Here is a 26,974-nt window from a genome sequence, read left to right on the forward strand (position 1 = left end):
CGGGCGTGCACAGACCTGTTCATCTCATCAGCGTGTCACTCAGCAGGGAGGCTCTCCTCTCCTCTCCTCTCCTCTCCTCTCCTCTCCTCTCCTCTCCTCTCCTCTCCTCTCCTCTCCTCTCTAACCCTAACCCTCCTCTCCTCTCTAACCCTAATCCTAACCCTCCTCTCCTCTCTAACCCTAACCCTCCTCTCCTCTCCTCTCTAACCCTAACCCTAACCCTCCTCTCCTCTCTAACCCTAACCCTCCTCTCCTCTCCTCTCTAACCCTAACCCTAACCCTCCTCTCCTCTCCTCTCCTCTCCTCTCTAATCCTAACCCTCCTCTCCTCTCTAACCCTAACCCTCCTCTCCTCTCTAACCCTAACCCTCCTCTCCTCTCCTCTCCTCTCTAACCCTAACCCTCCTCTCCTCTCTAACCCTAACCCTAACCCTCCTCTCCTCTCTAACCCTAACCCTAACCCTCCTCTCCTCTCTAACCCTAACCCTCCTCTCCTCTCCTCTCTAACCCTAACCCTCCTCTCCTCTCCTCTCTAACCCTAACCCTAACCCTCCTCTCCTCTCCTCTCTAACCCTAACCCTAACCCTCCTCTCCTCTCCTCTCTAACCCTAACCCTAACCCTCCTCTCCTGTCCTCTCTAACCCTAACCCTCCTCTCCTCTCCTCTCTAACCCTAACCCTCCTCTCCTCTCCTCTCTAACCTTAACCCTCCTCTCCTCTCCTCTCCTCTCTAACTCTAACCCTCCTCTCCTCTCCTCTCTAACCCTAACCCTAACCCTCCTCTCCTCTCCTCTCTAACCCTAACCCTCCTCTCCTCTCCTCTCCTCTCCTCTCCTCTCCTCTCCTCTCCTCTCCTCTCTAACCCTAACCCTAACCCTCCTCTCCTCTCCTCTCCTCTCTAACCCTAACCCTAACCCTAACCCTCCTCTCCTCTCCTCTCTAACCCTAACCCTCCTCTCCTCTCCTCTCTAACCCTAACCCTAACACTAACCCTCTTCTCCTCTCCTCACCTCTCCTCTCCTCTCCTCTGGCTTGGCCTCATATTCAATCAGTCCTGTCGATTGGTTGAACTGTTGAATTTAATTTTGCAGTATATTTTTAAGAGCACGGTGGTTAAAGAGAGTCTCTGGTTAGACTGTTCAGCGCGTGAACATGACCCTGCCCCGTACTGCGCCGTGTGTCGTACCAAAGTCCATCCACAGCATTAGTGACGAATGCGCAGGGAAAGAAAAAAAAAATAAATAAATAAATTGGGCCAAAGGTGCACGGTTTTAAACATGCACCGTATGGGAGCCGCTGCGCGCTGCAGCCTCTTTACAAAGTCTTTAATAAACTGCTGACAAAAGGCTAAATTTCTGCATCTTTATCGTTGTAATAAAAAATTACAAACAAGATGCTTTTTATTTGCAGAATCGACTGAGCTGCGTCGCTCATCAGCCGACAGTCCAAACAGAAGCGCGTCTGCAGGTTCCCGCGTGCCTGCGCGCCTCGTGCGCGTGCACGGAAACGGGCAGGTGGTTCAGAACTCAGGACTGACCCTGAACCTGCTTCACACACGGCCTGGAATACTGATCAGAATTCTAGGCACGTTAAGGCTTAAATAATGATAATGATGATGTTAACTTTTTCTTTGTTTTGTTTAATGTTATTTATTATATTATCGTAATTTTATCATTGTGCTTTGATGACGTTTCTGTGACGTTATTTTACTCTTATCTGTTCTATTTCCATTTATTTGATTTTGTGTGCCGTGAATGATCACCGCATGGGAACGTTTATCTTTTAAATGTATATGACTGTAAAGTTGAACTTGAACCTCCATATCTGCAGATATATTCGATTTGGTTGACAGAGACACTTCATGCGTCACTGCTGTTTCTCCGCAGGGTTGCCCTGATTTTATCTGGGCAGTACTGGCCGAAAATTATTATTTTTGTTCGCTCTGTGCATCGATTTGTCTTTTATTTGAACTACATGTGCGAAAGATATGTGTGCCATTTTAATAATAATAATATTAAGATAAAATCAAATGCATTCATAAACTTTTCACATACTGTAATGTGTCTACAGATTTAAGATTTATATATAAATTGAAATCTAAAATCAGCTGAACATTTTGGGTCTGCAGTACAAAAGGCATTTGGGATGTGTCTAAAAAAGGGGGCGGGGCAAACAAAACATTTTGTTTAAATACTTTTGCAACATGTGGGTATTTTGGGCCCTAAAACACGTTTATCTACAACATTATTTATGAAAATGTAAAAGCTCAAGACTGAATAATGACTGGATAGATAGATAGATAGATAGATAGATAGATAGATAGATAGATAGATAGATAGATAGATAGATAGATAGATAGATAGATAGATAGATAGATAGATAGATAGATAATTCATATTTAATTTATTAGTGTAATATAAAAAGTGTACAACAGTACATAAAACACATCATGGATAAAATGTAAAAAATTGTCCAGAAATATAACAATTGTCAGAATATGCCTTCGAGCTATAGCCTATATGTAAATAATTTATTATTATCATGTGGATTTTAAAGCTGTCTGTGTGCTCTTTCAAATCACGTCCTCTGGTGGCTTTTTGCTTGAATCTGCAGCCGCTCCATATTTTTTTTCCGTTTGACATGATTTGTGATGTGTGCGCGCACTCCCGGGTTACTGCGCCCATGACAACACGCACACAGTCTTCCCACGGGCCATTTAACACAGGAACACGCACACTCCCAGCTGAGAAGAAATTAATTTGTCATGAAATGCGAAAGTGAAATATTTCACATGTACCATCAAAAAAGACGCGAGGAAACAGTTTGGCTGGTGGTGTTTTTTTTTGTTTGTTTTTTTTTTCTGTTTTGGATATGAAAACCTCGATGACGCAGTGAAAATTCATGTTAGCTGCCAGGCCTGCAAGATGTTTTTTGTATACGCACACAATTTTAAAATCTTAAAACTAGTATCCATGACAAGGGCTTACTTCTATAATAATATCGACCTTACTTCTATAATAATATCGACCTAATCACCTCAGCTATTGTGATGCAGAGAGCAGAGCATTTAGAGCAAAATCAAATGAACACAATACGACGTATTTTATTGTAAAGATCAATATTATTATAACTATGAATCAATCAGACATATTTAAATGCAAATAAAATATAATGTAAATACTAGTGAGATCATATATATTTTATGTTCCATAAATATTAATTAAATCCGACATTACTTTTTTTTTTTTTACATAAAGATAAATCTTAAATAAATGTGAAATAAATCAGAGAGCTTTTATTATCCATATATTTTTTGCAGAGTCTATTCTAAACTGCTTTAGCTTTTCTGGTGAAAAGGATATTTGTTTAATCGCTCAAAAGTTACACTTAAAAAATTAACAGTGACAAAAATAAAATAAAATAAAATAAATGAACGTACCTTAAGGCTGTTATGATCCCAGTCCAGATAGAGAGGAATTGTGTTTTTCCGATTACTTGTCTGTTTATTATCGAACATGCCAGAAGAGTGACGCTCCATAAAAAAAAAACACAAAAACACATCGACGGACTCCAGGATTTGATAAGCGCGTTTGGAGATTATTGATTTTTCTGAGAATAAATTTTAAGTGAGCGCTAACCTGTCGCACTGAAGTGTGAGCTTTTCTGAGGGTCACCGAGGCGCAGCCGCAGCGTGTTTTTTTTTTTTTTTTGAGCTGCACAGAACCCACGGAGGCGCAGCGCGGTTTGTGCGCACAGGAGCGGGAAAAGCTGCCAGGATTTGCGCAAAGGCGGTTGAAGTCATATTTAAAGGAAATTAAGCCTTATATAGTTTGCAAACCTGTTGTTAAAGCTTAAAAAGAAAAAAAAACTATTATTTACAAACCTAAACACGCATATTTATGATTAATCAATGATTCATAATCCATAATTCATTTTAGTGCGATACAATGTGTATAATAGTACAAAAAAAGGATACACCAGTCATAAACAGAAATTTTAAAAGATGTCAAAAATAAAAAAGAATGTCAGAATTTAAAAAAAATATCAAGAAATATAAAAATTTCAATATCAAATTGCTCTAATTAAATTTTAAAAGAAAAAACGTCTGGTGACGGAATCACGTCTTGGAAAAAAACAAACAAACAAACAAACAAACAACAAACAAACAAACAAAAAGCCCTCCTTGTATGTTTGTAATAAAATGGTCGAGAATGATAATTTAACTATATAAAAATTGTCATAACTGACTTTAAAATGAAAACTATTCCAAAATCCACATCTTTATTCATAAAATCGTATTATGTATTATACACAGAAACATAGAGGGTTCAGTTAGTGCCCTTTTTCCCAGGGTCAACAGGCCACCCAATCTGGATGGTTAGAAAAAAAGTTTAACATATACATGTTACGATATTCATTGTTTGTAAAAATAGATAATAATGATGATAACAATAACAACAACAGCAATAATAATAATAATTATTATTATTCTTATTCTTCTTATCATTATTATTATTATTACAAATAATTATGTTTCGCAGCTGGCTCGGACAAGCTTTCCACAGGAAGAGTTACAGGACTTGGACGTGGATAGGGAAGTGTGGGAAGAGCAGCTTGGCTGACATCGCAATGCAGACCGGATAAGCACCAGAAAATAAATGAATGGATGAATAATAATAATAATACATACATACATACTGAGGTCAATAAATTTTCCTCTGACAGGCATTAATTGTTCCATTTAATACTGATTCACAAGTTTTTGAGTTAAAGGGATATTAAAAATACCGTCGTTAACTACATATCCCAGAAAGCAAGGCTCTTGGATACGTAAGCCTGATTGGCGCGGCTATGGTGTCGTCGTTTGTTCACAAACAAATCGGCTATATCGACAGTCGTTTTGTGGACACGTGAAGAAAAATAGTCCTTATTAAGTCGTCCGTGGAATTCTCGTGTTTTTCCGGTAACTGGTCACAGCAGAATTACTCTGAGGTATGTTTTGTCGTTGCATTTATTAGTCTGACAGACAGCTAGCTTCTTCCTAGCTTAGCGTTAGCTGTTTTGAATGAGTTTCCAGACAGCAGTTTGTTGCTGACCTCTAACTTTATCTGCTGACTTGTTCCACAAACTGTACATCAGCAAGCAGAAAATACCACCAAAGTAGTCGATTTTTACCGTCCTAATATAACTTGAGTTTATTATTATATTAACCACCTGTCGAGGTTCGGTGTTTGTTTGTCTCATAGCTAACGCTGAAAAGCTTTAAAATTGTTTCAGTATTCTATATTTTATTTTGGTATTTTGCCTTCCTTTGCAATGACTTATTTCTGGTTCCAAAGAAGAACACTTTGTGTAATTTAGTGTAACATTTATGTGCGGATGTGTGTTGGTTATGTGTAATTTCTGGATTTATAGCGCCACCTCGTGATCGTGTTAGTTAACTACCGTAGGTGCAACAAATCAACCGCACTCCTCCAGTAAAAAAAACAAAACATATAATATATATTAACAGTCATACTTTGAGGAAAAAAAAAAGCTCCAGCACCTATAAAATATTAGTTACCTTTGTTTGGCGTTTGTCTTGTGTTTGCACATTTAGCAACAGTTCTTTTCATGTTGTAGACCAGTAACAGGTTCCATGTTCCTGTTTCATAATAAAGTAATCGGGTGATGTTTGTTTTTGTTTACATTTATGTGTATGCATGTTTGCCTCTTTCGAGTGTTTTATGAAACCCAGTTGATAAAGCTCGTGTTGGTCTGTGTCCAAGTACAGGAACAGTTATGGTCATAAGATGAATTTCTCTGAGGTCTTCAAGCACTCCAACCAGCTTTGCAAAGTTTCTCCAGATGGGAAATACTTGGTAAGTCATTGAGTTTGTCTGCAGTGGAAACCACTGATTTGGTTTGTGGTGAATAAGCATAGGAAATTTAACAGAATGATTGATGAATTTGGTCAGTGAATAGTTACCTTCCACAAGGAAGCCCTGTTTTTAGCTTTGTTTCTTGCAAGTCAAGAATTGGACATATCAGTGAATCACTTCTTCTGAAACCTTGAGGAAACAATAAAATATTTGTGTCAAATGATTACACTGCAGTCAGAAAAGTGGATTAATGGAAGGGTTGGTGGGTTTGATTATAGATGGTGGGTGAGTGCTGCAGTGTCCTTGATCAAGATGCAGAGCCTCTAATCCTTCTCAGCCTTACATTACATTACTTACCAATTTAGACCCAGCAAAAAGGTGCAATTAATGTGTAGAGAAGATGATGGAGGATTTTTGGAATGTGGGAAGAAGTTACAGCTTAGACTAAATAATGGGCAGATTATGCATTATTGTAAATATTTGCTAGTTGCTCCTCTAGATTATCTGTTAGGATGTTGCACCATTATTTTCTGTCATTAAACACAGAATTCTTTGCTATAATTGTTGTGATCGGGCCAAAAAAGGGAAATAAAATTCAGTGATAGAATAATAGATACTGGTAATTAAATGCTGCTTTGGCAGTTCATAAAGCACAGTCAGACCACTTTTGATCCTGAAGACAAGAGGAGCATTAATGCTATATGGAAAAAGGTTTTAAAAAAATTGCCCCAATAATAATATAGGTATCTTGATTAAAATTGGAGAATATTTGCTGAAGTCATTGTCCAAAAAAATGATAGTTCCAAATGGGGAATTGTTGGCATTTAGCGGAGATATGTGATCTAAAAACAATTTGCTGAACTTGCTATGGGGCAATTCTACAGTAATGGAATTAGACTGAGAGCAAAATTTTGCTGTATTGTAGTAGTAGTAGTAGTAAGTCCTATATAGGCCCTGAGGCCTGTTGGTACCGTTGCTTATCTGCAGATTCTGTAGCGCGAAGCGGATGACAGCCTGTGACTCCAACTGGAGGGGACACCAGTTCGACGCAGGTTACTTCTCTGGCCGAAGCCGGCACTCGTTTACAGCTGGGTGGACTGAGACACTGTAGATTAACTGTCTTGTCTAAGGACACAAACATGTAGCACGAGCAAGATTCGAACCCAGGTCTACATATTTGTCAGGCCAGCTCCTTAGGCACTCAGCTACCTTCTCCAAATTGTAGCTAATTATTTAAAATTTGCTCTGATTGTAATTATGTTACCATAGAATTAGCATATGATGAATTCATTTTTAAAGACTCCGTGGAGATGCTAAATGATTCATTCTGCTTCTGATTTTGTCTTCCTCTAGGCTACCTGTGTCCAATACAGGCTGGTTGTGCGAGATATGGCCACCCTGCAGATCCTACACCTTTACACCTGCCTGGATCAGATATCCCACATGGACTGGTCCTCTGACTCCCTCTTTATCCTCTGTGCAATGTACAAGAGAGGCCTGGTGCAGGTACACCCATCACAATAATTACGACCTCGACTTTTGTATGATAGCTGGATGTGACTTCAGTATACCCATTGTGTTGGTCATGTTTGTTTATTTAAGAATGTTGGTGTCATAATGGTGGAATAAACACCATGAATTTTAATACCATCACAGAGCACCTGAGGATTTTTTTCCTCCACAGTGTCTAAGGTAAATGAACAGATAAGTATAATGTAGAGAGATTTTCCTGTAATTTTTGCCCTTGCTGCTGCATTGTCTGCTGTCTGTGTTGGATTTGGAGTCTCACCGTGGGTGGGGCCAGACAACACACACACACATACACAGTGAAGCAGGTGAAGATATGTGTTTTTCTTGATAAGTGCACAATTTTGGTTGGAAACCTTGGAAGAATCAGTCCAAATGAACCTGGTTTCTTCATCACACTCCACAGCATACACATTGTGAAACATTTTAGCCAAAAGAGAGAGAACCTGTTTTTCTGAACTAGCCAATATGCGGACAGTTTAAAGCCCTTTTCGTTAAGTAAATTTTTGTTAAGAGACCCATTTTATTATTTTAGGATGTTGTAGTAGGCCTGTGTTGTTTAATTGGTACACAGTATAATTTTCGCAGACAGTAGAGATTTGTACTCCACCGACTAATAGTGATAACGGCCACGGAGTTTTTTGATCCAGGAAAACTCCTCTGTGAAGTGGCTGTGTGTGTGTAAACCAGTTTTCTGCAGCAGAGAGGGGTGTTCTGAGATGAGCTGACTCTCACTGGTGTTCATGTAAAGGTGCGCTGACAGTTGATGCACACACGTCATCGTGACGATCCCACCCACTGTGTTCCCAGCTGGACGCCGTGCTTTGTTCCACCGACTGCCATGTGTTGGACGCTGCTTATATAAAATAGTTATTTCGTAGCAGATTAATCATTTTCTCTGCAAGTTGGCTGCTGAAAACGGCTGTAATTGCTCCCTGAATCACAGAGGAATGCTTCAGCAGCAGCCGTTCGCGCACACACTGAACGAGCTGGAGAAAGCATTTTGAGCCATCTAAAAAGGTAATTATTTGTCATGTTTACATTGTCATGGCTTGGTAAAAGAGGTGCATGTTCTTTCTTGTGTGCATCTGTAAAAGTATGTTTATGATAGATTTAACATCTTGTTATAATCCTTCAGACAAGCTGTGCTCTGATGCGATCTGCTGATGCAACCACTCGCTTTGTTCACTTCTTCTTTACAACACTTGACGAGCTGCACATACTGTTGGTGAGCACATCACACCACGTTGCACCACATTTAAGCTGCGCTGACACTTGGATGACTTTGATGCACGCACGTCTTCATGAAGATCCCACTTGCTGTGTTCCCAGCTGGATGCCATGCTTTGTTCCACTGCCTGCCACGCGCTCTGCACTGGACGCTGCGTAAATAAAATAATTATTTTGTAGCGGAATAATCATTTTCTCTGCAAGGTTTCTGTTGAAAATGGCTCTTATCAACACAGGTCATGCAAGTGTGTGAATCAAAGTCATGCAAGTGTCAGTGCACCTTTATGTGTGAAAGATTTTGCATATTTCAAAATTCTCTTTACACAATTGCATGCATTGGCGACACTCTTGCGATCAGTCTGCACCTGTTAAAGATGAGTTTACTTTTTTGCACTGGGGGAAGGTGGAGGCTCTGTTGCAACCTGAATCAAACATATGAGAAAGCGCCACATTTAATAATGCAAAGATTTATTTATTTTTTAAACCTAAGCGGAAATACAAATATCAGCCAGGTAACATCAATTTACCCAGACTGACTTCAAATATGAGTAAATTATTTTTCTAAAATGTTTTGGCGGTTTTGTGTTGAATTTTGTAAATGAGGACGTGGCCGTCCTGAAAGCACTTCATGTATTCAGAGTGGGTGTGCCATCTAGAGTTCAAGAAATGAAACTTTAGCCGCTGACCATAAATTTATTTAATTCTTTCACCAAAACGCAGGTTCAAATCTAAGCTTGCATCTTAGATGCACCTTCCGGCAAATTGTACCAGTGGTTTTGAGATCTGCACTATAAATGTTTTCAGAATTACATTTTTCTGTTTTTATTTTTTTGTTATTTTTATTTATTTAATTTGATCAGTTTTCCTTTGCTAAGGGACCCATTCAGAAAGATATTATAATTTTTACACTTAGGTTTATATCACAATATATACTGTTACCATGAAGGGATTCAATTTGTACCGCAATATGAATTTTAGGTTATAACATGCAGCCCTATGCTGTAGCATTTTTCAAACCTTCCAGTTCCAATATTTGTATATTTTTGAGGATTAAAAACAATCATTACATTTTGTACGTGGCATTATCATTTCAAAGTGGTCTAAAGTACATTGATATGGAATCTGGGGGATTTGTGATTACTGCTGCTTTATTTATTTTTTGGGGGGTGGAATGAACTGCTTGTGGACGACAATGATCCTCCTCCTGTGATCTATGATCTTTACCACTTGATTGTTTGGACAAATTGATCACTATGAATACTGGACTTACCTGGATACTTAGTTCCATCATATCTGTCTTGCATGTTTGAAATTGAATTGCTACACTGTGTTTATTTGTATTTTTATGTTATTGGTAGTATGGCCGGAGCGGACGGCCAGTCCTCTGAGACTGATATGCTTGGGATTTCGTTCTACAATCAAAACTGTTGCCTATGTGCTTGTTCAAGCAAGTGGGTAAAATTTACCCTGTGAAGCACCTTAGCATGACATATGTTGTGATTTGACACTGTATAAATAAATTGAATTGCATGAAAAAAGCCTCAGGGATATAGCCAGTTAAAAATGTGAAAGAGCCATTGGGTCCTCTGTGCTGAGTACAATGGGCCTTTTGCAATTTCAGTAGGCCATTTCGCACGCGATTCACAGGCTTTTTTTATGTTTAATAATATCCCCGGGAAGAGTTACAGGTCTTTGCCAAGGATAGGAAAGTGTGGGATGATCTGCTTGTTCTGCTGCCACCGCGACCCAGACCAGATAACTGGCTGAAAATGAATGATGACACATGACTAATCAGTATCATCATCAAAGGTTGGGCTAACCTACAAATCTTGATTAAAGTACTTAAGGTTCTTCATTATTCAATTACAGTAATAGTGTTTATTGAAATTATTTCTGGAAGAAAATATTTTCACAGGAAAAATAGGTATCTTGACGGATCTCGGTGCAGGTGTGTTAATCGGGACAACATGGTAATGTGGCTGAGGATGTAATGCAACACAGTGTAAAAGCTGGCAATGAGCTGTCGGTTAATTGGGTTGTATTGAAAAATCAAATTTTTTGATAATTGCAGTTTTTAAAAAATGTGTTTTTTGACAAATCACAGTGGAATATTTTGTGTTGATCATGTAAAATAAACAGCTAAAGGTATCATCTTTGATTATATTAACTTGCGATGCCGTTAATTTTGCATTTGTTGTCAGAACAGCAACAACAAAGGGTTGCTTTTGCATATTAAAGTTTGATAATATAATTTGCATTTCAGTACAGTATTTTCTGGTGTATAAGTCACAACTGTTAAAAAAAAAAAAAAAAAAAAAAAAAGCATCTTAAAGAGGGAAAAACTCATATTGAAGGCAAACTTATTTCTTTCTGTATTATTAACTCTTTAATTTGGGATTTTTGTGTGTTGTTGGAGTGTACCTTTTGTTATTGCCATGCATTCTTTTATTATTAGAGTTTATTTTGGTCAGTGCTTTGATTCCTGGAAAAGCTTGATCATAAGAGGAGAACGTCTCCACAAACGGCGGGAGAAGAGGAAAACTAGAAGGGTAGAAATGAGAGTTGGGACTTTGAATGTTGTTAGTATGACTAGTAAAGGGAGAGAGCTGGCCGATATGATGGAGAGGAGAAAGGTAGACATAATGTTTTTCACTGCTCAAACCATAACATTACAGGCTTATCAAGCCTGAAGGTCAAATTGCCTGACTGTTTTCCTCCAGAGGAATTTTTTCGACCTGGGGAACATTGGCTGTTTCTTATCTCAACTCACAAAGACAATAAACTGCTTTTCACAGGACTGAAGCATGCGCCATTCCCTCCCCCCACCCGCCCCCTGTCTCCCAGCAATACTCCCCTTTCCGGCGCCGGCTAATGTCAGTCCTTTCCCCTTCAGCGGGGGCGGTGCAGCTTTAGCTGCAGCCCACGTTCTTCCCCCCCAAGCTGACGGCGGCGCATCTCAGGGTTGCTGCGTGGCCTTCACCCTCTTGCCTCAATTCGGATAACGGACTTCTTCAAACAGTGCACATAAACAATGTCAAATGTGTATGTGCTGTTTTTAATTCTGATGTGTGCCATTATTACGGTAAACAAGTAATAATTGTGGACTAATTGCTGTCTGAGGTAACTGGAGTGTAAACATAATTTCTCCACTGTGAGATCAATAAAGTATATCTCATTGTGTGTGCAAGAGACCAAGTGGAAGGGAAGTAAGAGCAGGAGCATCGGTGGTGGGTTCAAGTTGTTGTACCATGGTGAGGACAGGAAGAGAAATGGTGTTGGGGTTATTTTAAAGGAAAAATATGTTAAGTGTGTTGGAGGTTAAGTGACTGTCTGACAGGGTGATGAGTGTAAAGTTGGAAATTGAAGGGGTGATGATGAATATCATCAGTGCATATGCCCCACAGGTAGGTTGTGAGATGAAGGAGAAAGAAGATTTCTGGACTGTTAGATGAAGTGGTGGGGAGTGTGCCCAAGCATGAAAGAGTGGTGATAGGAGCAGACTTCAGTGGGCATGTTGGTGAAGGGAACACAGGTGATGAGGAAGTAATGGTAGATATGGTATCAAGGATATGAATGTGGAAGGACAGAAGAGAGTTGATTTTGCAAAAAGGATGGAAATGGCTGTGGTGAATACCTACTTTAAGAAAAGGGAGGAGCACAGGGTAACATATGAGTGGAGGAAGGTGCACACAGGAGGACTACATTCTTTCTAGGAGGTGCAAGCTAAAAGAAATCAGACTATAAGGTGGTGGCAGGAGAGAGTGTCGTTAGACAGCATAGGATGGTTGTTTGTAGGATGATTTAGAGGTAACGTGTGACAAATTAGCAGTCACTGTTAAAGTATCGTATGTTTTAAGGGAACTTAAATGTTCTAGTACTTTATCATATAGCCATTTAAGTCTCAATACATCATCATATCCAAAGTCAGTAAGCAATATCTGTAATCGATTGCAGGTAACATCAGTGTGGAGGAGGGTCACTGAAGTAGGTGTTGCAAGCATGGCTTGTGTTATCTGTGGACAGCTGATAAATCTTTATTTCAGCGACTATGTCAAGTTAACTGATAAAGGTTGTGCTGGAATCAACAAGGCCAATCATGAGAGAAACTTGGATGATCCTGATATTGTTTTCTCTGAACATCATGACCACCTGCTGCATAAGTTATGCAGAAAGATACACACAAACCCAAAAGTTATCAAAACTGCTCAAAAGCGCCAACATTCACAATCACCTGTTATAAGAGTGAATCTCAGATCTCAAGAAGGTGCCTTTGATTTCAAAACACACTGTCTGTTCTGTGGGGTCTTTGTCGAACAGTCTCTTGCCAAGAAAAAAACAAACAAGCCTAGTTACCAGTATAGTCATGTGATGACTCTTGGTTTTCAACAAAATATATTGACTCAATGTCAAAGTAGGCAAGATGACTGGGCTACCAAGGTACAATCTCGCCTGTCGGCTGTGAACGACCTGCCTGCAGAGGAAGCCATCTACCACCGTGCATGCAAGGCCATGTTCATGACAGACAAAGACCTCCCTTGTTTGTCATCACAAGAGGAGGATGCATCTTCAAACAAAAGAAGAAAACTTGGTCATCCAAGATCTTTGACTAAGGCCACTGCTCTGCAGTATGCATTTGACTATCTGGAGGAGAATCATGATGAGACAATAACACTTTATGAGCTACATAAACACATGATTGAAATTAGTGGTCTAGATGAAGATGTGTACAGCCAGGCACAATTGAAACGAGAACTGAAGCAACATAACAACAGTGAGGCATCTTGCAAATATTATTACTCTCACATCAAATGTGAAAACAATTATTCAAGAGGCACATGACAGAGCTCGTGAGCTGGATGAACTCTCAAGCATGAATAGGCTAATCAAAAGTGTCGGTAAATACATCAGAACAGAGATCAAGTCCATGGAGCATCATGACAACAAGTACCCTACCACAGCAGAGATGGGCTCTGAAGATGGAAATCTGGCATATCTGCCCCATTCCTTGCGGTTGCTCCTTGGCAGTATAATCAAGAGCAAGAATGCCAAGTTACACATGGCTTCAATAGGCCAATCTATTATGCAGTCGACATGCCCTCGCTCATTTCTTCCAACACTCCAAGTTGGTCTGAGCATGACCCTGGAACACAAGTATGGGCACAGGGACCTGGTGGATATGATCAACAAGCTTGGCTTCTGTTCTTCATACTCAGAAGCCAACAAATATCGCACCAATGCTGCAGCAATCCAAGGAGTTGATTTGCCAGAAGAAGTGTCAAGGTCCTTCCTGCAGTACCAGGCCGACAATGTAGATCATGCTTCTCGGACCTTGGATGACCATGGGTCAATTCATGTCATGGGACAAATGGCGACATTCACTCCAGCTATCAAGACTATCAGACAGATCCCACGACTCAAGGTGGACATGGAGGTCATCAGACGCCTGTCCAAAGTCAGCTTGGTGGAACAGAAGGGTCCCAAGACAGTTCTGTCCAAAATTGTCTGCCAAAGTATTCAGGTCTTCCAGCAAGATATGTGGAATACCAACCTGGATATTATGTGGGCAGTTGCCTTCCACCTCCCACAACCACCACCCATGTGGTCAGGCTGCATGCAGATGCTTCATCACATCCTGGAAGAAGCTCAGACATATTTCTACCTATGATAGACCGACACCATCAGACCCCACCTGTGTATGGTCCACACTGGAGTATGTAGTTGACCATGCTCGTCGCTACAACACTACTCCAGTGATCACCTTCGACCAGCAGTTGTGGTGGATAGCTAATATGGTCATAGAGGCCCAGCCAAGAGACAGTCTCAGTGTCTCAGTACCAGGTGTCTTCAGAGAAGAGGAATCATGCTGTGTTGATCCTGTACAAGGTAGTTTTTCCAGTTAAGTTCTTTGTACATGATTTTAGTACTCCCCATTGTTTCACTGTATTATGTGTTTTATATTTTTATCTTCAGCAGATGTTTTTGTGAACTGTGTTCCTGGTTATTTTTTTAGAGAATCCTGTTGAGGCAGTTGAATCAGACATGGTTGTAGAGGCACATGATGATGTGCCAGCCACAATGGATGAGCAAGAAGATGAAGATGATGATGATGAGTGTGCTGATAGTCTCTGTATGTACATATGTACTTTAATCAATCAATCAATTCAATCAATCAATTTTTTTATATAGCGCCAAATCACAACAAACAGTTGCCCCAAGGCGCTTTATATTGTAAGGCAAGGCCATACAATAATTATGTAAAACCCCAACGGTCAAAACGACCCCCTGTGAGCAAGCACTTGGCTACAGTGGGAAGGAAAAACTCCCTTTTAACAGGAAGAAACCTCCAGCAGAACCAGGCTCAGGGAGGGGCAGTCTTCTGCTGGGACTGGTTGGGGCTGAGGGAGAGAACCAGGAAAAAGACATGCTGTGGAGGGGAGCAGAGATCGATCCCTAATGATTAAATGCAGAGTGGTGCATACAGAGCAAAAAGAGAAAGAAACAGTGCATCATGGGAACCCCCCAGCAGTCTACGTCTATAGCAGCATAACTAAGGGATGGTTCAGGGTCACCTGATCCAGCCCTAACTATAAGCTTTAGCAAAAAGGAAAGTTTTAAGCCTAATCTTAAAAGTAGAGAGGGTGTCTGTCTCCCTGATCTGAATTGGGAGCTGGTTCCACAGGAGAGGAGCCTGAAAGCTGAAGGCTCTGCCTCCCATTCTACTCTTACAAACCCTAGGAACTACAAGTAAGCCTGCAGTCTGAGAGCGAAGCGCTCTATTGGGGTGATATGGTACTACGAGGTCCCTAAGATAAGATGGGACCTGATTATTCAAAACCTTATAAGTAAGAAGAAGAATTTTAAATTCTATTCTAGAATTAACAGGAAGCCAATGAAGAGAGGCCAATATGGGTGAGATATGCTCTCTCCTTCTAGTCCCCGTCAGTACTCTAGCTGCAGCATTTTGAATTAACTGAAGGCTTTTTAGGGAACTTTTAGGACAACCTGATAATAATGAATTACAATAGTCCAGCCTAGAGGAAATAAATGCATGAATTAGTTTTTCAGCATCACTCTGAGACAAGACCTTTCTGATTTTAGAGATATTGCGTAAATGCAAAAAAGCAGTCCTACATATTTGTTTAATATGCGCTTTGAATGACATATCCTGATCAAAAATGACTCCAAGATTTCTCACAGTATTACTAGAGGTCAGGGTAATGCCATCCACAGTAAGGATCTGGTTAGACACCATGTTTCTAAGATTTGTGGGGCCAAGTACAATAACTTCAGTTTTATCTGAGTTTAAAAGCAGGAAATTAGAGGTCATCCATGTCTTTATGTCTGTAAGACAATCCTGCAGTTTAGCTAATTGGTGTGTGTCCTCTGGCTTCATGGATAGATAAAGCTGGGTATCATCTGCGTAACAATGAAAATTTAAGCAATACCGTCTAATGAATAATGAATATAAGTCATGGCTAATCATGTACAAATTTAATTGACAGTGAGCCATTCTTAAGTATATATAGTGCTTCTGGTGGTGGCATATGTGGTGGTGGTGTTATCGTTCAGCCTCTGAAAACAGTGTAGAAGTTTTGACAAAAGTAGCTCACCTTGTCAAACAAGTGTCAGAAAGCAGCGTCACTCTGGAAGAAGCTCTGACGTCTGATTCCATATCACAGCTCAAGGCAGCTTCTACAGAATGGCGTGGATCTCTGGGTGGACACTGCACAGCCAAGCTGTAGTTCATGTACATGACACTAGTTGCTATCCTCCATTCATTAATCAGGGCAGGTCGCACAGGAAACTGGTCATTGTACCTGCAAGCGCTGCATCATATGTTACCTTACCTGGCTGCTTCAGGACATCACAACTACACCAAGTCCCTAGTTCTGTACTTGTACAAGATGGAGAAGCTCCAGGAGACCCATCCCCAAGTATACAGCAAGTTCATCGATGGCTTTTTTTGTCCTGAGAAGAACTGACAAGTATTGGGCAGGGATATACAGTGACCTATACACTCAGCAAGTCCTGATGAGGAACGTCAAAGCAGTTGGTGGTCTGACAAGAGGCCGAGGTTTTGAAGAGTCTACTAGTCTGATATGGTTGCTGTCTACCCCTGCATGCGCAGAAGTCAACAAAGTCATGAATGAGATTACTGGTCTTCTTGACACCAAGGAAGCAGAGGTCCACAAGGACAGGTCTGCATCTTGGCTAGAGATGCCAAGGATGTACAGACTATTCTTCACTACTTCTCAGAACGGAAACCCTTCTCACACGATTCAAGGGAACTACAAAGTCTGTCATCTGGAGTTATCGCTGACAAGTTTGTGAATGTTGACAATGCAGAGTCAGTTGGTCAGGCCATATTGCAATCTATGTAGGGCATATCTGCTCTAGAAGTGCTGTATGGCTGTAAGTCTGGCAATAATCTTGACTTTGAGAGGGCAGCCAGGTTCAGCAGCAAGGTGGCCTCAAGATCGGTGTATCTGCCCCACCGACCTGTGATGCAGCCAGGTACCACAGCTACCAAGTATATCACCAGGTTCAGACCTGGCTTGGCAAACATCTTGATCCAACCAAGTGGGGCTGGCTGCTGCACGAGGGCCAACATGCTGAGAGGCTAAAACCAGTGAAGATGCAAAAGGAAGCTGCACCAGCCTCATTGTTGAAACTTGTCAAATGCAATTCACAAGGCAAGTGTGACAGAAACATCTGCTCCTGTTGCAAGAATGGACTGCCATGTACCCTGGCTTGTGGTTACTGCAAGGGCATAACCTGCTCCAATGCTGCAGGAACCACAGAAGCAGAGTCTCTGGAAGACTAGTATGACTGTCAATGCTTAATCCAAGTACACGGGTGTCAGAGCTAAACTTGATGGGAGAATTTTTAATTTCACTGTGACCACTTTGCATCAACATACTAGATTGTTGTTAGATGATAGGTTTATACTACAGATGTTTGATTCACATCTTGTCTGTGTGAATGTATGTAGGATGATAATAGACTGTATTTTTTTTAAATTTAACTGCATAAATAAACTCAATTTGTACCACAATATTTTATGACTTTTTGTGAATTTTGAAATATCATAATACAGACCATAAATTATGTAAAAATATCAATGAAAAAGACTTCCTTGACATAAAAAACATAGGTTTAGACACCTTATTTTCCTTTCTAGCTTTAATAGCAAGGAAATTATGGCACTTTTCACAACCACTGTGGCCATCACCCAGATCATGGCAGATTTTTTTATTCTGGCTAGTAGAGCCCATTTGCTACCTAAATCAGTTGAAAAACCTTTGATAACAATTTTGTTGAACCTCAGTCATTTATTTACTGGATTAAGACAAAGGAACAGAGGTTAGGGGGGTAAAAGATGCACATGGTAATGTGAGTAGTGTGTGTTGAGAAGGTGGAGGGAATATTTTGAGGAGCTGATGAATGAAGAAAATGAGAGAAAAGGCTGGATGATGTGGTGAGAGTAAGTCAGGAAGTACAAGAGATTAGTAAGGAAGAAGTGAGGGCTGCTGTGAAGAGTGGAGGCATGGAAATGTCTAGGAGAGATGGCAGTGGAGTTTCTAACCAGATTGTTTAATGAAATCTTGGAAAGTGAAAGGATGCCTGAGGAGTGGAGACGAAGTGTGCTGGTTCCTGTTTTCAAGAACAAGGGTGATGTGCAGAGCTGCAGTAACTACAGAGGCATAAAGTTGATCAGCCACAGCATGAAGTTATTGGAAAGAGTAGTAGAAGCGAGGCTTAGAAAACAGGTGAAGATCTGTGAGCAGCAATACGGTTTCCTGCCGAGAAAGAGCACTACAGTTGCAATGTTTGCTCTGAGAATACAGTAGTGTTCAGAATAATAGTAGTGCTATGTGGCTAAAAAGATTAATCCAGGTTTTGAGTATATTTCTTATTGTTACATGGGAAACAAGGTACCAGTAGATTCAGTAGATTCTCACAAATCCAACAAGACCAAGCATTCATGATATGCACACTCTTAAGGCTATGAAATTGGGCTATTAGTAAAAAAAAAAAAAAAAAAAAATAGAAAAGGGGGTGTTCACAATAATAGTAGTGTGGCATTCAGTCAGTGAGTTTGTGAATTTTGTGGAACAAACAGGTGTGAATCAGATGTCCCTATTTAAGGATGAAGTCAGCACCTGTTGAACATGCTTTTCTCTTTGAAAGCCTGAGGACAATGGGATGTTCAAGACATTGTTCAGAAGAACAGCGTAGTTTGATTAAAAAGTTGATTGGAGAGGGGAAAACGTATACGCAGGTACAAAAAATTATAGGCTGTTCATCTACAATGATCTCCAATGCTTTAAAATGGACAAAAAAACAGAGATGTGTGGAAGAAAATGGAAAACAACCATCAAAATGGATAGAAGAATAACCAGAATGGCAAAGGCTCACCCATTGATCAGCTCCAGGATGATCAAAGACAGTCTGGAGTTACCTGTAAGTGCTGTGACAGTTAGAAGACGCCAAAATGAAGCTAATTTATTTGCAAGAATCCCCCGCAAAGTCCCTCTGTTAAATAAGACATGTGCAGAAGAGGTTACAATTTGCCAAAGAACACATCAACTGGCCTAAAGAGAAATGGAGGAATATTTTGTGGACTGATGGGAGTAAAATTGTTCTTTTTGGGTCCAAGGGCCGCAGACAGTTTGTGAGACGACCCCCAAACTCTGAATTCAAGCCACAGTTCACAGTGAAGCATGGTGGTGCAGGCATCATGATATGGGCATGTTTCTCCTACTATGGTGTTCGGCCTATATATCGCATTCCAGGTATCATGGATCAGTTTGGATATGTCAAAATACTTGAAGAGGTCATGTTGCCTTATGCTGAAGAGGACATGCCCTTGAAATGGGTGTTTCAACAAGACAATGACCCCAAGCACACTAGTAAACGAGCAGAATCTTGGTTCCAAACCAACAAAATTAATGTTTTGGAGTGGCCTGCCCAATCCCTGGACCTAAATCCAATTGAGAACTTGTCGGGTGACATCAAAAAAGCTGTTTCTGAAGCAAAACCAAGAAATGTGAATGAATTGTGGAATGTTGTTAAAGAATCTTGGAGTGGAATAACAGCTGAAAGGTGCCAGAAGTTGGTTGACTCCATGCCTCGCAGATTATTGGTTATACACTAAATACTAGTTTAGTGACTCACAGGATTGCTAAAAAAGCACTTTGAAAATAATAGTTTTGAGTTTGTAGCGTCAACAGCAGATACTACTATTACTGTGAACACCCCCTTTTCTACTTTGTTTTTTTTTTTTTGTTTTTTTTACTAATAGCCCAATTTCATAGCCTTAAGAGTGTGCATATCATGAATGCTTGGTCTTGTTAGATTTGTGAGAATCTACTGGTACCTTGTTTCCCATGTAAGAATAAGAAATATACTCAAAACCTGGATTAATCTTTTTAGTCACATAGCACTACTGAACACTACTGTACTGTTGAAGTATAGAGAAGGCCAGAAAGAATTACATTGTGTGTTTGTGGACTTACAACCCCTGGCAAAAGTTATGGAATCACCGGCCTCGGAGGATGTTCATTCAGTTGTTTAATTTTGTAGAAAAAAACCAGATCAGATATGACACAAAACTAAAGTCATTTCAAATAGCAACTTTCTGGCTTTAAGAAACACCATAAGAAATCAGGAAAAAAAAATTGTGGCAGTCAGTAACGGTTACTTTTTTAGACCAAGCAGAGGGAAAAAATATGGAATCACTCAATTCTGAGGAAAAAATTATGGAATCATGAAAAACAAAAACGTTCCAACACATCACTAGTATTTTGTCGCACCACCTCTGGCTTTTATAACAGCTTGCAGTCTCTGAGGCATGGACGTAATGAGTGACAAACAGTACTCTTCATCAATCTGGCTCCAACTTTCTCTGATTGCTGTTGCCAGATCAGCTTTGCAGGTTGGAGCCTTGTCATGGACCATTTTCTTCAACTTCCACCAAAGATTTTCAATTGAATTAAGATCTGGACTATTTGCAGGCCATGACATTGACCCTATGTGTCTTTTTGCAAGGAATGGTTTCACAGTTTTTGCTCTATGGCAAGATGCCTTATCATCTTGAAAAATGATTTCATCATCCCCAAACATCCTTTCAATTGATGGGATAAGAAAAGTGTCCAAAATATCAACGTAAACTTGTGCATTTATTGATGATGTAATGACAGCCATCTCCCCAGTGCCTTTACCTGACATGCAGCCCCATATCATCAATGACTGTGGAAATTTACATGTTCTCTTCAGGCAGTCATCTTTATAAATCTCAGTGGAACAGCACCAAACAAAAGTTCCAGCATCATCACCTTGCCCAATGCAGATTCGAGATTTATCACTGAATATGACTTTCATCCAGTCATCCACAGTCCACGATTGCTTTTCCTTAGCCCATTGTAACCTTGTTTTTTTCTGTTTAGGTGTTAATGATGGCTTTCGTTTAGCTTTCCTGTATGTAAATCCCATTTCCTTTACGCGGTTTCTTACAGTTCGGTCACAGACGTTGACTCCAGTTTCCTCCCATTCGTTCCTCATTTGTTTTGTTGTGCATTTTCGATTTTTGAAACATATTGCTTTAAGTTTTCTATCTTGACGCTTTGATGTCTTCCTTGGTCTACCAGTATGTTTGCCTTTAACAACCTTCCCATGTTGTTTGTATTTGGTACAGAGTTTAGACACAGCTGACTGTGAACAACCAACATCTTTTGCAACATTGCGTGATGATTTACCCTCTTTTAAGAGTTTGATAATCCTCTCCTTTGTTTCAATTGACATCTCTCGTCTTGGAGCCATGATTCACTTGGTGCAGCTCTCCAGGATGTGATCACTCCTTTTTAGATGCAGACTAACAACCAGATCTGATTTGATGCAGGTGTTGGTTTTGGGGATGAAAATTTACAGGGTGATTCCATAATTTATTCCTCAGAATTGTGATTCCATATTTTTTTCCCTCTGCTTGGTCTAAAAAAAGTAACCGTTACTGACTGCCACAATTTTTTTTTCCTGACTTCTTATAGTGTTTCTTAAAGCCACAGAGTTGCCATTTGAAATTACTTTAGTTTTATGTCATGTTTGTGATCTGCTTTTTTTTCTACAAAATTAAACAACTGAATGAACATCCTCCGAGGCCGGTGATTCCATAATTATTGCCAGGGGTTGTAGAAAAAGCTTATGATAGGGTGCCAAGAGAAGAGCTGTGGTATTGTATGAGGAAGTCTAGAGTGACAGAGAAGTATGTTATGGCGGTGCAAGACATGTACAAGAATAGTGTGATAGCGGTGAGATGCACAGTCGAAATGACACTCATTCAAGGTGGAGGTGGGATTACACCAAGGATCAGCTCTGAGTCCTTTCTTGTTTGCAAAGGGATGGACAGGTTGACAGATGAGATCAGACAGGAGTCCCCATGAACTATGATGTTTGCAGATGACGTGATCTGTAGTGAGAGTAGAGAGCAGGTTGAGTTTAGTCTGTAGAGGTGGAGATATGCTCTGGAGAGCAGAGGAAGACAGTACATGTGTGTGAATGAGAGGGAGCCCACTGGAATAGTGCAGTTACAAGGAGTAGAAGTGGTGAAAGTAGATGAGTTTAAATACTTGGGTTCAGTTGTTCAAAGTAATGGAGAGTGTTAGAGAAGTGAAGAAGAGTGCAGGTGGAGTGGGTGGAGAAAGGTGGCAGGAGTGATTTGTGACTGAAGAATATCAGCAAGAGTGAAGGGGAAAGTTTACAAAACAGTAGTGAGACCACCTATGTTGTATGGTTTAGAGACTGTGGCACTAACAAAAAGACAGGAGGCAGAGCTGGAGGTGGCAGAGCTGAAGATGTTGAGATTCTCTTTGGGAGTGACAAGAACGGACAAGATTAGGAATGAACATATCAGAGGGACAGCTCAGGTGGGACGGTGGGAGACAAAGTCAGAGAGGTGAGATTGAGATGGTTTGGACATGTGCAGAGGAGGGACCCAGGGTATATAGGGAGAAGGATGCTGAGGATGGAGCCACCATGCAGGAGGAGAAGAGGGAAGCCAAAGAGGAGGTTTATGGATGTGCTGAGGGAGGACATGCAGGTATTTGGTGTGACAGAGGAAGACACAGAGGACAGGGTGAGATGGAAACAATTGATCTGCTGTGGCGCCCCCTAACTGGAACAGCCAAAAGAAAAAGAATTGAATTTGTAATTTTTTGTTATATAAATTGCACCCGAGTGTAAGTCGCAGGACCTCCTAAAGTAGTAAGGAAAAAAGTGACTTATACTTCAAAAGATATGGTAATCACTTTGGTGACAGTCAGTCTTTATCAGCTTTTCGCATATTGTAGATTTTTTTTTTTTATGTTGTTTCATTTTGAAAAAGGAAATCACTTTGCATATCCCTTGGTGACAGGTGCGTAAGATTAATGCATTAATTATGACTTACAAGCAAAATGAATGTTTGTTTTTTTTTGTTTAAAATGGATAAAATGCCTGAACATTAACTTCAGATTAATAATATTAAATTATATTGTTAAATTAATAATATTAAATACATGTAAAATGTTTTCGTCTGTCCTTTTTTGTTTGCCTTTTTGTGTTCCGAATCCATTGCACAGATCATTCAACACCTGAAAGTGTATGTGTGGATATTTTGTGTTCCACGTCATTCATTTACCTGTTTCTTGTTTCTTTGTATCTGTTTCTTGATATTTGACCACCAAACTCTTACAAACCCACATTTATGGAAAACCTTTTATATTCTTTTTGACTTGCCTCTGTCCTTTTTCACTCATTGTCACTCAAATCGACTCTCTCTGTGACAGTGGACATTTTTATTACCAAAGCATTCAGCGATTTTATATATAAAAAAAAAAAATGCAGTTTTAGTTTTGTGCGCGTCACTGTGTCTGTCATGTACCTTTGAAGCGGTAAGCAGCGCCAGTCTTTCATGATGTCCAATGCACAGGTTTTGCTTGTAGTCAGAAAAGAGGAAGTTTTGTTGTGATGGCGAGGGATGTTGGACGTCCAGTCACACGTTCGTCTGTCTCTTCAGGTGTGGTCTCTGGAACAGCCGGAGTGGCACTGTAAGATTGATGAGGGCTCAATTGGACTAGTCTCCTCACGCTGGAGTCCAGACGGACGTCACATTCTCAACACCACCGAGTTCCATGTAAGTGTGAAGTTTGTGTGTGTGTGTGTGTATGTGCAAGTGTGTTTTTTTTTTTTTTTTTTTTTTTTTTTTTTTTTTTTTTTTTTTTTTTTTTGCTTATGCTTGTCTGGTTTCAACTGTTGCTGGCCCACTAGGAAGGTTGACCTGAAAATAGCCGGACACCAGAGCCTTCCTTGAACGCTCCTAGTCCCGCCCACCTGCTGCATGTATTCAGCGCGATTTCAAGCCGCCCCTCCTGTTAGCGTCCTGTCATACAGGGGTCTCAGTACCTCTGCAACATGGCTGCAGATGTAGCTTTCCCGTGACATCGTGTTTTGTTAATGATCGATTGCTTATAAAATGCCATAATGGTATGCTTCTTTCAGTGAAAGAAGTTACAATGATTTAAAGTCCAAAATACTTAAAAGTATAGTAATAGAATAGCATTCTTCTATGTGCTCATAAAACTTCATCAAGATCCATTCATAACTTTTTGAGTGCAGCGTTCCTTTATCTGTAACATTCTTCTGTATCCTGGATGCAGAATATGTGCTGGATCAACTCAAAATGATGTACATTATTCATCTGCTCCCAAAATGTTACCAAAGTTCATTATTAACAAATATTTGGAATAAATTTTTGTGAATGCTTAAATCTGCCCTTTTAAATTTCACAAAACTCACAGAGTTTAGTTTCTGTCGAAATCCAAACATTATAATGTCAGTTTATTTTTGTAACATGTTTCAAAAATCCAATTCATTTTAATAACAAGAACATAGTTGTCTGGGGGGAATTCCATGGTGAATATTGCATTTTCCTTCTAAGGCCATCATGCAGACAGACTGGAGGAGGACATGTGTGAGGTTTTGAGATGACCTTTGACCTCGCTTGATGTGCGTGCATGCTAACAACTGTAAGATCTCTGTGACATCGGTTGTGTTACTTGGTTTCAAAAAGTGTTTTTAGATTTATAAGTGTTTATTTCTCACTAAGTTTTACAAAATATACGAGAACCATGTTTATATAGAAATAAGCTGTTTCAGAGCATTTTCCACCATTCTGGATTATTTTGTTTGAGCGAGCAGCCAGCTGATGTCATGCTGCTTTTTTACTCCAATTGGTAGACACCTTGTTCTTCCCAGCATCCTCGTGCAAATCGGGGGAAGCCCCCACATGATGTATGACGTCGCTACCAAATGTAGGTCATGGCATCTGATTGCTTGAATTTCTCCCCATCAGGGGTGTAAATTGTAAATTGTTTCCAGGTAGTGTAAATTTTGATCATAGTGCTAAAAGCATATTATGAATCCCTTATTTAAATGCTAAACAATATAATTACGGTGGGGCCAAAGGAAATTCTTTCTCTGACTTAAAAAAAAAAAAAAAAAAAAAAAAATCCAGAGACCATACAGCTTTAAAACGTCTTGTGGATCTTGGATCCAAAATATGTTGCATCAAATTTAAAATAAAACCTGTCGTTTACTACAACATTATTGATCTGCTCACCAAAATTTAATCTACATTCTCTCACTGTGGAGGAAAAATTGAGGTTTTCCTCATGTCTGCTGGAGCAGAGCGTACTGGGCCAGTGTCATCCCTTGCTTTCTCCACATTCATGACTAAACATCTCTTCATAGCCTGGACTAGCCAAAGGCTAGGTTTGTATTATTATGGCAGAGGTCCTTAACGTGTTCCTCGGAGTGTGGAAAGCCAGAAAGCTCGGTAGGTACGTTGCTTGTGGTACCTGTTGGAGTCTCCTCCAGGTGCATCTGTTTTCTGTTTCAACCAAAAATAATTCTCTCTGCATCGTATGTCTGAATCCTGAGTGCTCCTTGTGTCGCCAGTATCAATTTTGCTGGCATTATCACAGAAATTCCACAACACTTGCAACTTTTCATTGAGTTAAGAAACACACACACACGCCAGTGACAGCGCTACCTGCTTGGTGGAGGTAAAATAATGAAGTCAATTTGGATATTAAAACATACAGTAGTGTTCAGAATAATAGTAGTGCTATGTGACTAAAAAGATTAATCCAGGTTTTGAGTATATTTCTTATTGTTACATGGGAAACAAGGTACCAGTAGATTCAGTAGATTCTCACAAATCCAACAAGACCAAGCATTCATGATATGCACACTCTTAAGGCTATCAAATTGGGCTATTAGTAAAAAAAGTAGAAAAGGGGGTGTTCACAATAATAGTAGTGTGGCATTCAGTCAGTGAGTTTGTCACTTTTGTGGAACAAACAGGTGTGAATCAGGTGTCCCCTATTTAAGGATGAAGCCAGCACCTGTTGAACATGCTTTTCTCTTTGAAAGCTTGAGGAAAATGGGACGTTCAAGACACTGTTCAGAAGAACAGCGTAGTTTGATTATAAAGTTGATTGGAGAGGGGAAAACGTATACGCAGGTGCAAAAAATTATAGGCTGTTCATCTGCAATGATCTCCAATGCTTTAAAATGGACAAAAAAATCAGAGACGCATGGAAGAAAACGGAAAACAACCATCAAAATGGATAGAAGAATAACCAGAATGGCAAAGGCTCACCCATTGATCAGCTCCAGGATGATCAAAGACAGTCTGGAGTTACCCGTAAGTGCTGTGACAGTTAGAAGACGCCTGTGTGAAGCTAATTTATTTGCAAGAATCCCCCGCAAAGTCCCTCTGTTAAATAAAAGACATGTGCAGAAGAGGTTACAATTTGCCAAAGAACACATCAACTGGCCTAAAGAGAAATGGAGGAATATTTTGTGGACTGATGAGAGTAAAATTGTTCTTTTTGGGTCCAAGGGCCGCAGACAGTTTGTGAGATGACCCCCAAACTCTGAATTCAAGCCACAGTTCACAGTAAAGACAGTGAAGCATGGTGGTGCAAGCATCATGATATGGGCATGTTTCTCCTACTATGGTTTTGGGCCTATATAATCGCATACCAGGTATCATGGATCAGTTTGGATATGTCAAAATACTTGAAGAGGTCATGTTGCCTTATGCTGAAGAGGACATGCCCTTGAAATGGGTGTTTCAACAAGACAATGACCCCAAGCACACTAGTAAACCAGCAAACTCTTGGTTCCAAACCAACAAAATTAATGTTTTGGAGTGGCCTGCCCAATCCCTGGACCTAAATCCAATTGAGTAATGCCTCGCAGATGTGAAGAAATCATGAAAAACTGTGGTTATACAGCTAAATACTAGTTTAGTGAT

General features: G+C 40.1%; 1 protein-coding gene across 1 annotated transcript in view; it reads left to right on the forward strand.

The window, feature by feature from the left end:
* The first annotated feature begins 4,869 nt into the window (after positions 1-4,869).
* wrap73 (WD repeat containing, antisense to TP73) overlaps positions 4,870-26,974 on the forward strand; it is a 43,285-nt gene continuing 21,180 nt past the window's right edge. The window contains exons 1-4 of the mRNA XM_034173180.1: positions 4,870-4,990; positions 5,772-5,859; positions 7,213-7,365; positions 23,669-23,785. Of these exons, the coding sequence (XP_034029071.1) occupies positions 5,791-5,859; positions 7,213-7,365; positions 23,669-23,785 (339 nt within the window). The 5' untranslated portion in view covers positions 4,870-4,990; positions 5,772-5,790. The remainder of the gene's footprint in view (positions 4,991-5,771; positions 5,860-7,212; positions 7,366-23,668; positions 23,786-26,974) is intronic.

Source organism: Thalassophryne amazonica, chromosome 6 (assembly GCF_902500255.1).
Source record: "Thalassophryne amazonica chromosome 6, fThaAma1.1, whole genome shotgun sequence".
NCBI classification, from domain to species: domain Eukaryota; kingdom Metazoa; phylum Chordata; class Actinopteri; order Batrachoidiformes; family Batrachoididae; genus Thalassophryne; species Thalassophryne amazonica.